The 13,230-nt window shown below is 33.5% G+C and overlaps 1 protein-coding gene, 1 long non-coding RNA gene and 1 pseudogene across 2 annotated transcripts; 1 reads left to right on the top strand and 2 right to left on the bottom strand.

Annotated features, from left to right (window-relative positions):
- Positions 1-526: 526 nt before the first annotated feature.
- Positions 527-3,166, bottom strand: LOC126714099 (uncharacterized). The gene is made up of 2 exons (XM_050414098.1): positions 1,546-3,166; positions 527-1,080 (listed from the first exon to the last, which is right to left on the bottom strand). The coding sequence occupies exons 1-2, from the start codon at positions 1,614-1,616 to the stop codon at positions 561-563; spliced, it is 591 nt and encodes a 196-aa protein (XP_050270055.1). The 5' UTR covers positions 1,617-3,166; the 3' UTR covers positions 527-560.
- A 408-nt stretch (positions 3,167-3,574) lies between these two features.
- On the bottom strand, positions 3,575-5,477 carry LOC126714102 (uncharacterized). The gene is made up of 3 exons (XR_007651541.1): positions 5,234-5,477; positions 4,787-4,871; positions 3,575-3,638 (listed from the first exon to the last, which is right to left on the bottom strand). It is a non-coding gene; the product is annotated as an uncharacterized LOC126714102 (long non-coding RNA).
- Positions 5,478-7,428: 1,951 nt separating this feature from the next.
- The window catches only part of LOC126700883 (glutamate receptor 2.8-like), a 35,857-nt pseudogene continuing 30,055 nt past the window's right edge, over positions 7,429-13,230 (top strand).

The raw sequence follows: 13,230 nt of genomic DNA, 5'->3' as shown, positions 1-13,230 counted from the left end.
ATCCATCCTGCCAAGTAAAACCAGTCTTCTAGACTTTAGTGTCCAATGATTATATCACATCATTCAAACAATTTACATCATTTAAGTACTTGTGATTGAAAAGTTGAAACAAGCATTTAAGAGCATGATGAAACCCTATTCTAGGCATGCAAAGATAGGTTGAAAAGATTGAAATTGAAAGGCATGGTGAATATGTTTTTAATGTGATAAATCATAATATATGAGCATTGGAGTATGTTATTTGAATTGAAAATTCCTAAAATATGCAAAAGGCTAAGAACAACATAGTCTAACATACTAGCATTCTTAATAGAAAAACTAAGAACATGTGAAGAACTAGAAATAAAAGCATGCTCAAATCTAAGAACTATGACATAATTAATAGAAAAAAAGGTTTAGAAACCTTATTTGCATGCACCAATACTTCTAAGCACTCCAAGCAATAAAACTTCTCTAGAAGGGTATTCATTAATAGGAAGTTGATTCCCCTATTTTTTTTATAGAATAGAAACAAATAATTTTTTTTTTTTTTGATACCACAAAAGGAAGATACAAAGTTATCAGTTTACAAAAGAAGTTGGATCAGCCCAACTATTATGTATTGGCATTCTAACTGCCATAGCTGCAGCATTATAAACAAAATCAAGTACAATCCTAGAAACCTCTAACAGCTTACAAAGTAGTCCATCCAGGTACAAAACATCCAAGTCAGTAATGAGAGACCTCTCATGCCAAGCTGGTTTCTTGGACTTACTAACAAGTTGAATTAGGTCCTTCCTGTTGGTCAAAATAAGGATCCGTTGAAAACCATGATTCTTGACTGTGAAGACAGCTTCCATCAGAGCCTCCTGCACAGCTCTTTTAATTGTACTAGTGTTGCTGCTATGAACACCATAAAATTTGTTAACTCCTTGCCGATCTTTAGCTTCAAAAGCCCAAGCACTCCTATTGAGTCTCGGGTTTCTAGTCCCTGCAATTTTAATTAGGAGCTGCCACTGTTCAATGACATTATTGGGTTCATTGCTTGGCCTGCTTCTTCTAATAAGGGGACTAGATTGGTTAGAGAAGACCTCCTTGTACCTGCAAGACAAAGTTTGGGCTGTTAGGATTACTTCCATGGGGTTGGGCTGTTTACCTTCATGTACCACCGTGTTCCTATGGAGCCAAATGGTCCACAATGTGGTAAAGATGGACTGCAAATATTCAAAAGATCCTTCTTCATTCCAGTTATTGATTGGTGTGTGTGTGTGTGTGTGTGTATATATATATATATATAATGGTTTTAAAAACAGGCACGGTCAAATAATCGATTTTGATCTTGGTTTTTGATTTTGGAGTTTTTTACTTGACCGAATTGGTGCTTGGTTCCTGACTGAACTGGCCGGTCTGGTCTGGTTTTTAAAACTATATATATATATATATATATATATATATATATATATATATTAAAGAATTTATAAGCATGAGTCAAGTAACAATATTTTGCTCATATGTGTGTGCAGTCGTGTCCATGAAAACAAAGATAAGCAGTTAGGAACCTCTTACCAAACCTGATAGTTCATCAAATCCACGTATAGATGACATCTCAAAGGTTCTTGATTCTTTCTACATGACATTCAAGTAAGCAGGCTGTCATATGGTGGTTATGGCACCTCTCGCTTCTTTGAAGCAAGATTTTAGGCAATCTATAGAAATGTGATAAATTTAACTATCAGCACGGTTTGTAGAGACTCTCTTGACAAAATTCGTAATAGTACACTTCCTATAATCAGTGCTTTCAAGCTCATTTTCCACTTTACAACCTTAAAGTTCACTTCTAACTCAATTGTATAATGGGCCATGAAGATTATAAAAGTGAGAGGGATAACGAAAGTCGACGGGAAGTGCAAAGGATGGAGATAATGGGGCATAAGGTCATTAGCGCACACTTCAAACATCATGAACTCCATCGTCACCATCATAAGATATCTCATATGTTTGTTAGCCATTTGTTTTCTCCAACCCTATACGTTTCCTAAATTGTATGATAAATACATAGTAACAACTTATTAAAAATAAACCCTCTGGCCTTTCATCACAATTAAATGGGTTCACCTCATTGAATAAAGTTATTTTCAATTTATATTGATTTAAGAGGACTAGACTAAAACAGAAGGGAATCTTAAAAATTATGAAGGCATTTGAGACCAACATAAGTGAATCCAAACATACATCGACAATGCAAAACGAAAATGTCAAAGAAAGAAGATGTAGAAAAAATCCAATCAAACTAAGCTACATATCAAATCCCCTTTGAGCAGTCTTAAGTCCTAACTAAAAATAAAACAGTGTCACAACTCACAAGGTAGTCAAAGTCCTGTGGAAGCGTCATATGAAAGCTTACATGGGAAGCTTTAAATCGACACAAGACCAAATTCGAATTACAAATTAGTAACAATTAAATCTCGTTAAAAATTCATAATTAAACAATCTGCTATCCATGGTGGCAATTTTGTGGGTTTAGTCTTGGCCGAGTAGTGTGGGGCTGTGGCAACTGCGATGGCAATATTGTGGGTGTGAGCTTCATCATGGGGTCATTGGCGCGAGAAATAGTTAACAACAGTGGTGGTGGTGGTGGCAGAGGAAATGGGGTGGTTGATGTCATCAGAGTGAGAAGGTTACCAATGGAAAGAGGTGTGAGAAGCTCTGTCAATGAATCGGCTGACTTGGAGTTGAGTTGGATTTTTGTTTGATGTGGTGAATTTTGTTGGTCCAATTAAGCCACAATGCAGGAATTGTATGTTGATATATAGCTCCCTGAAAAGATTCAAGGAGTTACCATCAAAAGGGTTTTTTAAGTCTCAATATCTAACTTATTACAAGTTAATTGTAGATAACCACCCTTAACTATGGCGGTATTTGTATTTTGTACTCCGCACCCGAAATATTGAAAACCTGCTATCAACACCATAAATAAAACAAATTTGCAAAATAGCACCCCTACCACCCCTAGCATAAGAGGTGCAGTATAATCCATGAAGAGTCCAAAAACATAAATCCCCAATTATTATCTCCATAAGCGTTCTGAAACTAACAAATGTCATCAACTTCCCATTTATTCTCATTCTTGATATTGGTAGCTTGTGCTTGTAATTTACCTGACTTTAAATACATTTTGGCCCTTCAGTTGGCAGAATTTTGCCCCTTTGATAGTGAAGCTATGTCAGCCTTAGCAACTGAGCTTTCCCAATTTCTCCCATCAATATTCTTAATCTCAACATGGGTTAGTGTTCCAGGATCAACACACCTGAATGTAATTGCAACTCCATCTGGGTTTGAACGTGGAAAATAAAATGAGGTTATGCCACAAACTTTACAAAATGTGTGTTTTGCTGTATGAGTGCCAAAGGTGTAGGTCGTAAGGAACTGTTCGGAATCTCCCAGAAGCTCAAACCTTTCAGCAGGGACAATGAAGTGGGTGTTAGCCCTCATGAAACAGTCAGAACAGTTGCAATCCCAAGCTACAATGCTAGTGGGAGCTTGGACACGCCATCTGACTTTCCTGCAGTGGCACCCGCCATTATGCACTACTGTCTCAGAATCCATTCCCAATGATTCTAGTGTTTCAGAGGTGTTACAGAAAGATGACTGTTTAGTACCTGTCAATACGGAACACAATTTAATTACAGATTTCTTGAAAATGGAATCAGTTTATGTTCAGAAATATTCCATGGCGCAGAATTTCTGATAGGATTGGTTTTGATGTCTTATTGACTATTTTTCTTTTAACATTAGAAATAGAATAGTAAGCATAGCTTCTTAATATTCATTACATGGATTGATACAGTCTGTAATGGTTCAATAAGCAGATTTGGAAGAGTTATAATTGCCTAGGCTGAAAATTTTGAGAAAGCAGAAAAGAAGAAAATTAGAGAAAAAGGAGAGTAGAACATATATGACACTAAGTATTTCATTATATTTCAGATGCTGATATCATTAATAATAGAAACTTAATTAAAGGGCATAGCATTGTCCTATGAATAATTGCTACATTGTGTTTGCTTCAATATTACCTAACATGGAAGCTAGAAGTCCATAATAAAAAATACGGGCATCAATAAAAATTAAGCATCATTTTGATTGATGGTATGCAGCAATTTGGATTTCCTTTGACTGAAAGTAAAATTTTTCCAATTCTAAAGGATTTCCCTTTTGTATAACAGCCAACATTTCAAAGATGGATTTCAAACTTCAAGGGCTTTATAGATCTTAAGGGAGCCAAATGGTGCATTTCAGTTGGCAAATACATTTCCAATGTGACATTTGCTTCACGATACCCTTCAACATGAGGATTCATAAGCATTCCATTGGGCAAATGCTTATGAGTGTCTAAATTCCCACAAAACCACTACATTCTCATGGCTTGAGAAAGTTCACTTTTTGGTAAAATGACTGCAATCCCAAAATTTTATTTACGTTTTTAAGATGTCACTATTGGTGTTCTCAAGCAAATTATAATAGCTGCAGTATTATATTGATTACATGGGGAGCAAATTTATAGGCGTATTACATAAGATCATCCTGTACATCTTAACTGGTATTAATATAAAATATAATTTTGCATTGGTTTAATTGTCTACATATGAAATCAGAAGACATTTATAGCTTGGTATTTGTTGATTATAGAGGGTTTTAAAAGGATTATAATTATGTGGAACTTTCTACTCTATTTTGCGTCTACCTAACCCGAAACTTTCTAAAAAGTAAAAACTACCATGTTTATTCAGCACTAATTTGTGAAAGTTACCAGTCAAACCAGGTGATGTTGTACAAGTGTAGCTCTGTGAATGTACATAACCAGCAGTTTCTACAACTCAATAAGATTCCATACTCTGCTACTTGTAAAGCCAAAACCCTCAGATCCTTCTATATGTAGTAGTACAATAAAAATCTGACCAATGTTGCAGCCATTTCATTTGATTCAACCACAAGTCATTAAATTGAGAAGCTAAATAAGTTTTGATAGTTCGATGATTGGGGGATTTGAACTCCGGATAATAGTTGAGCTATAAGGCTTTTTGCAAATTGAGACCCTAAATAAGTGAAGATGCCAAATTGTTCAGGAAACAAATTGATAGAATCCAGAAACTAAACATGGACTCGGATCAAAACACAACATGGGTTGAAAACACTGTAGCAAAGTTTAGACCTAAAATGAAAAGATAAAGGCTCCCTCAAAAAAGAAAAGACTTACCTGACAGGAAGTCTCACTCAAATCCAATAAAAAAAAAACCCAGCACTCTCAGATCAGACCACGCTTATGGTTATGGATTAAACCCCAACTGGGCAGTAGCTATTTGAGGATGGCTAAAAAGGTCAATGACAGTATAAAATTACAAAACGGGCCAGCCAATGAGAGTTTGAGAGTTGAGAGGGGAGTGTTTGAGAGAGTTGAGACAGACAGGCTTGGATAAAAGAAATAGAAGAAAAAAGAACAAACAAATAATATTTTAAAAGGAGGGAGAATAAAAACATAATTTTTAAAATTTTTTTTCTAGCTTTCCGCTGCCGTGCACAGTCATAGTAAAAAAAGAACAAACAAATAATATTTTAAACGGAGGGGGGAATAAAAACATAATTTTCATTTTAGCTTTCCACTGCAGTGCACAGCCAAATATAAATGTGCAGGTAAAAAATTTACTTATACCACTCTTTTTGTATATAATGTTGTTAAAAATAACTTATTTAACTTTTTAGCACCATTAATGTAGATGTTCTAAGGTCTTGTTTGGTAGTTATAATACTTTTTTTTTTCAAAACCAAAAATAGTGGGTTTATGGGTGATTTTGGTTCAGCTTTTTGTAAAAGTGCATAATGAAAAAGTGGAGTTTCAAAAAACTGAGTGTTTGGTAAAAACTGTTAAAAAGTGCATAATGAAAAAGCTGAGTGTTTGGCTAACACTTATAAAAGTGGCAATTTAAGGGATAAATTACCAAAAATGACAATGTATATATAAGGGAATTTATTTCATACTTTTTTTTTTTTTTTTTTTTAATGTGAGTTTGTTTCATACTTAAATCAATTACTTCATCATACTTAAATCAATTTTTCTCTTTCTAAAAAAGTTATTTTTTTCTCACCAATATTAGCTAATAATAACCTACCATTTAAGATTTATTATGAAAGTATTGTGAAAATATTGTGATAAAAATTGATACTAATTTTAATTTTAATATACTATTAAAATTATTTTTTTCTCACCAATATTAGCTAATAATAACTTACCTTAGGATTTATTGTGAAAATATTGTGATATAATTTCTTTTTTTTTCTCTCTCTTTTTTTCTTTCCACACATGTGGGCTCTCCTTCTTTTCTTTTGTTTTTTCCTTCTTTCCTCTTTTATTCCTACCATACCAACACTGTCCAGAACATTCCACAGCTTTTTTTTTTTTTTTTTTTTCCTCTTAGCACTTCAAAACGAACGAAGGAACCAGCTCTCCTTCTTCTTTTTCTATTTTTTTTTCTTATTCTTGGATGATCGGGAAGATTGGATGGTTGGTAAATCTCTCCCCCCCCCCCCCCCCCTTTTTTCGTCAGTCTTCTTGATCCGCCAGAGGGTCTTGATCTGCTGTTGTTCTAATTTTCTTGTTGTTATTGTTGATCTGCTGTTGATCCGAAAGAGTTGTTGTTCTAATTTTTTTTTTTTTTTGTTCTTGATCTGCTGTTTCCGAAAGAGTTGTTGTTCTAAATTTTTTTTTCTTGTTTTTGATCTGTTGTTTCCGAAAGAGTTGTTCTTTTTTTTTTTTTTTTTTTTTTTTTTTTTTTTTTTTTTCTGTTCTTGATCTGCTGTTTCCGAAAGAGTTGTTGTTCTAATTGAATGGGTATTTCCGTAATTCTACTGTAGCAACGGTAACCCATCCAAAACGCACACTGCGCGTTTTCATTTATGGACCCTCAGAGGTTCATAAAAATTTCCGCGTTTGTCCGTGTTTTTGGTCTATGCCCAAAACGCAACTTTTATCAAAAAGTTGCGTTTTGGGCTTAACCAAACGCAAATTTAGGTTTGGCTTTTTTCAGAAAGCCCTTTTTGGGCTCAAAATGTGGAAACAAACGGGCACTATATATATTATGTGGTTGATGTTTTCTAAATACAAATTTCAGAAATCTGTTTTTTGAATTTCATTGTTGAAAATAGCTAAGGGGTGTTTTTAAGATTAACTTTTTAAATAATATTGTTGTAAATAAATTGAAAACAATAGATCTTAGATATTTGCATATACTATTATCATGAAGAGAGAGCACAAATTGGTGTGGAGTGTGTGGTGTATCATTTGTGTCTTTTTTTTTTTTTTTTTTTTAATTTTTTTTAAAACTTTTTATATGTATCTACCACCTATTTTTTGTCACAATTTTTTTTCCCTTTAAAAATATAAAACAGTCTTCCATAATGACTTGTAAGTTTTGGAATTTGTAAACTAGGGTTTCAGAGTGATATCTAAACATATTCTAGAGTTGTCATTGAGAATGTAGTGACACAGAGACGGTAGGAGAACACAATGCTCATTGGGGAAGTTACTAGGACATCTGTGAGGCTAGGATTCTATATTAAGGTGCATCTCCGGAGCATATTGGAGATCATGTGTTCTTGTGAAGTCATCTGCACCAAGACCAGCTGCAATCAATTTTTGTTTTTGTTAGGACATATGTGATTCACTTGTTAGGAACATATGTCACTATTTTATGTAATTGACTAATCCTCTGACAAAACGCACTCTACTTGTATTTGGGTAGATCTAGGATGTGTTTAATACTTCAACAAACTTTGTTTCAAGATCAAGTGTTAAAGACATGTAAGTCTGTCCAAGATTCAAGCTGAGAAAGTGCTTGTCATTAAAGCTTGACAGCTAGCTCAACAGCTAGCATCTATTGAGCTTGAAGAGCTATTCCAGCCCCGTGGCTCAACAGTAGCTTGACAGATAGCCATCTGTCGAGGTTTATGAAAAACAAAATTTCAGTTTTGTTTTGACTCCAATTTGTGATTATGTGTTTGAGCTTTCTTTTCTCACAACCCTAGACATATAAAAGAATTATTTTAAGGGCCGTAAAAAGTGGACACAAGTTGCACAAGTGTTGAGCAAAGTTTGTTCAAGAAAATTGTAACTAGAGACAGAATTTACCATAGTCCATCTTTCTTGTGTAGAAGTTGCTGTGTTTGTTCACCATAGGGTTTTGTGACCAAGCATCTTCTCAATTTTCATCGTGTGATGAATTGAAAAATTTTGCAGTCAACAACCTTCTCTAGTTGGTGATTGAAGTTGAATACTGGGATCCGCGCAATTGGTTAGTCACGTACTGGGAGCCGTGCATTACAAGGAGAGATTGTCATTACAAAACAAGTCCAATTGAGTATTGGGGTAAGGGTTCAATAATAGGTTGGTATAAGGTATTGGGATTCCTTTACTTGTAACCGCTTGTTGTGATAATAGTAGATTCTTGGGAGTGGTGACCTTAAAATCACCTAGTGAGGTTTTTGCCATGTAGGTTTTCCCCATTTGTAAACAAATCACCGTGTGAATTTATTTTCCACTGCACTTAGTTTAATTGATGATTTGTTTGTGCTACCACACATTTGCATGTTAATTTGATTAATTAATAAATTTAGCTAATTAATCAATTAATTCTTCACAAGGGGTCAATTCGTTTTTGGTCTATCAGTTTTGCTTGCAATCTCCAATACTTGCAAACAATACTCAAGAAATTAACAAAATATTAAAAGAAAAAAAAAACAATTTCTAAAAGTTTACCCAATTTCCAGATAGAAATTTCTTAAAAGTTTACCTAGTCTCCTCTCCAAATGGGAAAGTTTTGTTCTAGTTCCTATTTGCCTTTGACCACCAAAATTTTTATTGTAGAGCTTCAATTTGCCTTTCCCACATCAAGAGTTTGGGGTGCATGGAAAATCACAAAACCAGATCAATCAATGACAACATATAACTAAATTATTCTTTTACGTACATAATAAAATTTCATAATATTTTCACAACAACCTACCTAAATGTCAATCTATTCTAGGTTAAAATAAAGTAAAATAAATTATATTGAGTCCTATCACAACTCAGAACAAAGGTATTGTGTTGTGAGAATTCTTTTATATCCTTACAAATTCTCATAACTAAATAGTTGTGTGTGTATTTTTTTTTTTGACCAACTAATTGTTTTAAGTTTTTAAATTTTTTCGTTAAAAACACTTAGCTAAAATGAGATTAATTAGAAACATTTCCACATAAAAACCTAACTCTTTTAATTATATTCCCTTGAAAGTTGAAAACCAAAACTTTAAATTTTAATGTTTTTTCACATGCATATTCCCACCAAAGATTAGTTTCAATTTTTTTTAATGAATTGCAAGCTAATTAAAATTATTTTTAATATGATTCTGGACAAATTAGATAAAATACAACCATTGCAATTTTAAACTAGTTTTAATTTTTTTACATCAAAATTGAAGCTGTTTTGCTAAACACCTACCATTTCGTGAGTACAAATTGTCAACCAGTTTTGTTATTGGTACAACTTTCTCTCTCTCTCTCTCTCTCTCTCTCTCTCTCACATTATTTATTTATTTTCCTTTTTGTGTTTTACTTGTATTCTTCCTCCTGTGGAGGGCATGAAAATTCTTGATCCCCATTGTGGCGGAAGCATTTCTATTAATTATAATTTAAAAATTGGTTGCTTTTAATATTAATTGATTTGTTGGAGTGTATGTCTTGTATATGTATATAGTTGCTCTTCTTCATACTTTCAATTCCTACAATATATTATAAACAGTATGTAGGTCCTTTAACGTTAAGGCCAAGAACCTCAAATCTTCCAAGAGATTCAAACATACCCAAGATCATGATCCCCAGCAGAGTTTCTTTTTCTCTATCCTTCTTCATTGTCTCTCGTTTTCGTCGCCATGGCATGAAACGTAGTAATCCCAATAAATGTGGGTGTCCTTCTTGATAATGATACATGGGTTGGGAAAATGGGGTTGAGTTGCATGAACATGGCCCTCTCAGACTTCTATGCCTATAAAGATTACTTCAAGACTAGGCTGGTCCTTCAAACTAGGGACTCCACCAGCGGTGTTGTTGAAGCAGTTGCTGCAGGTTCTCTCTCTCTCTCTCTCCTGGAGCTGTAGTAACAAGATGATCATACTAAAAGTGATAAGTTTTTCTTATATTTTAAATCATTCTCTTCTGGAGCTAGAAGCCCAAACTGATTTGCAGTTAGGAGGATTTCTATCTCTAAACTGATTTGTGGTTAGGAGGATTAGGATCTTCTAGAGTTTGAGTCAATTGTTTCTCAAAAAAAAAAAAAAAAAAGAGTTTAAGTTAATTAAGCTTGGGTTTTGGGCTGGGGTGTAATGGGTTTTACAACAGTTTGATAGGATTAGATGATTGAGTTAGTTGATGTGGGTTATTTGAAATGGACATTTAGGAGAAAAGGATTTGTTTACCAAAGCTTATTTTTAATTTTTTTCCCCTTTTGGATGGGAACATAGATACACACTTAAGGGGACTTTACATTCCTATAAAAATGAGATTGAGTGGGAATGATTCCCACAGGCGTTTGAATTTCCTTGTGTGATTTATAAACAAATATGAAATGTTAAAAATTCTTTCAACATTTCTAGGAATTCACATGCATGGTACAAACTTATCAAAATAGAAATTAATTACATGTGTATATTAATCAAAGATGGCACTTTACTGTAGCTAGACGTTAAAAATTTTGACTTTTGACATTTTTGATGTAATGAGGTTTTGGTAATTTCCTGTAGCTAGAGATTAAAAATTTTAACTTTTGGCACTTTTGATGTAATGAGGATTTTTAGTGTTTTGAATGCTCTAAGTAACGGCCAGGTAAACCTAATATATGGAATCTTGAAAATAAGAAGAAGAATCAAGGAGCAGGTCAACCATATGTATTATTGAGCCCCGATCTATGTTTTGCTTTTTTTTTTTTTTTTTTTTTTTTTTTTTTTTTTTTTTTTTTTTTTTTTTCAAACTGTAACTCAAAACCTAACGCAACTCATACCCAAAACCAATAAGCTTTTGAATATGAAATATAAGATTGTAAAATTGATGCACTTGTTGTCCAACAGCGTGTCAGGCACACGAATGGCGATATCAATGGTAGTTTGATTGAGAGATCCTCTCTCTCTCTCTCAAATGAACTCTAGTTGCTCTCTCACTCCTCTCAATTGGTTAAAAAGTTGAAAACATTAGACTAAGGGTTCGTTTAGATACAACTTATTTTGCTAAAAACAAAAAATTGAAAACTGAAAATACTGTAATAAAATAATTTTTAAATGTGTGAAAAATTACTGTTCACTCTTTTTTTTATTATTCATATGCCTTAGTGTACTGTTTTTTTCCCATGAACAGTGCATCAAGCGCTGATCTTAAAAAAAAAGAAAAAAAAAAGAAAAGAAAAGGAGAAAACGCGCAAACATGGATGCAGAAACGTGGATCCAAACTCCACCTTAATGGTTTTTTAAGTGTCCACATGTGTCACATGAGTGTCGCTAGTCAATTTAATGGTAGACAAGTAAATGTATAATGCAATTTGGCATATGTGTGAAGTTTAGGGAGTAAATTGATTAATGTAAAAGTTCGAATGATATAATGACCATTACCCCAAAGTTCAGAATATCAAGGAGTTTTTCTCATGTATAAAATTTCAACTTTTGCACACACACACACAAAGACTTAAGTTTTAGTTTGCTTGTTAAGAACCCAATAGAAAAATTTGCATGAAGTGGATTAAATGTTTAGATAATTTGTTAAATTATTAGGTACTCCTGAAGTATAATAACGTGGTGTTCTTTTTTCTCATATTCTTAGTAAAACTTATCATGAATTTAATTTGTAAAGTTCATCATAAATATAAGAGAAGAGAATATTATGTCACTGTATTATAAAAGTACGTAGTAATTACTCTACAAAATTTAAGCTCCTAACCATTTTGAGTTTTGTCATTGTCCTTACGCAGCTATGGACCTAATAAAAAATGTACAAGTACAAGCCATTATAGGGCCAGAAAATTCAATGCAGGCAACCTTCGTGATTGATCTAGGAGCCAAAGCTCAAGTACCGATTATTTCATTCTCAGCTACAAGCCCTTCTCTCACTCAATAACAGCTCCGTCAATGTCTCACTCCCTCTCGGAGACCTTACTTTTTTCGAATTGCTCAAAGTGACTCATCTCAAGTAAAAGCCATTAGTGCAATTGTTCAAGCCTTTGCATGGAGAGGAGTAGTGCCGATCTACATAGACAATGAGTACGGGGAGGGAAATAATACCCTTTTTGATTGGTGCAATGCAAGACATTGATACCCGTGTCCCCTATCATATTATGTATTGTAAGTAGTTGACTTTTGTTTTACCATTTATTTGTCTTATTGAGAAAATACCTTTTGATTGTGGACTTGGTAGAGGGCACAAAGAAATTTTCAAAATCATTTTGTTTACATTTTACTAACTGAATGGCAGATACTATTATATTCTTGATTTTTTAATTTTTATATTATTCCCTTTTTATTATATTTTCTAATCACAAAAAAAAAAAAAAAAAAATCTATGAGTGTGATGAGTATTATGCATTTGTGGGTGAAATAATTTTTTCATCACAACCCTAGATCTTTTTGTGATTGGAAAATATAATAATCCCAAATTATAATGAATGCAAATTATTAAATTTTACTAGCCTCTGAGTGCATGCTCAGATGCTCTTCTATTTTTTGGATAAGGGTTAATTTAGAGCATTTATTATAATTTGGAATTACTACATTTTTCAATCACAAAAAAAATCCTAGAGGTGTGATGAGTACTCCTTATTCAAAAAATAAAAGAGCCTCTGAGCACGAGCATGCTAAGAGGCTAGTATATATTAAAGAATTTATAAGCATGAGTCACGTAACAATATTTTGCTCATAAGTGTGTGCAGTCGTGTCCATGAAAACAAAGATAAGCAGTTAGGAACCTCTTACCAAACCTGATAGTTCATCCAATCCACGTATAGATGACACCTCAAAGATTCTTGATTCTTTCTACATGACATTCAAGTAAGCAGGCTGTCATATGGTGGTTATGGCACCTCTCGCTTATTTGAAGCAAGATTTTAGGCAACCTATAGAAATGTGATAAATTTAACCATCAGCCCGGTTTGTAGAGACTCTCTTGACAAAATTCGTAATAGTACA

The sequence above is a fragment of the Quercus robur genome, chromosome 2 (genome assembly GCF_932294415.1).
Source record: "Quercus robur chromosome 2, dhQueRobu3.1, whole genome shotgun sequence".
NCBI lineage: Eukaryota > Viridiplantae > Streptophyta > Magnoliopsida > Fagales > Fagaceae > Quercus > Quercus robur.
Note: the sequence above shows the minus strand (reverse complement) of the source record. Positions and strands in the feature narration are given on the sequence as shown.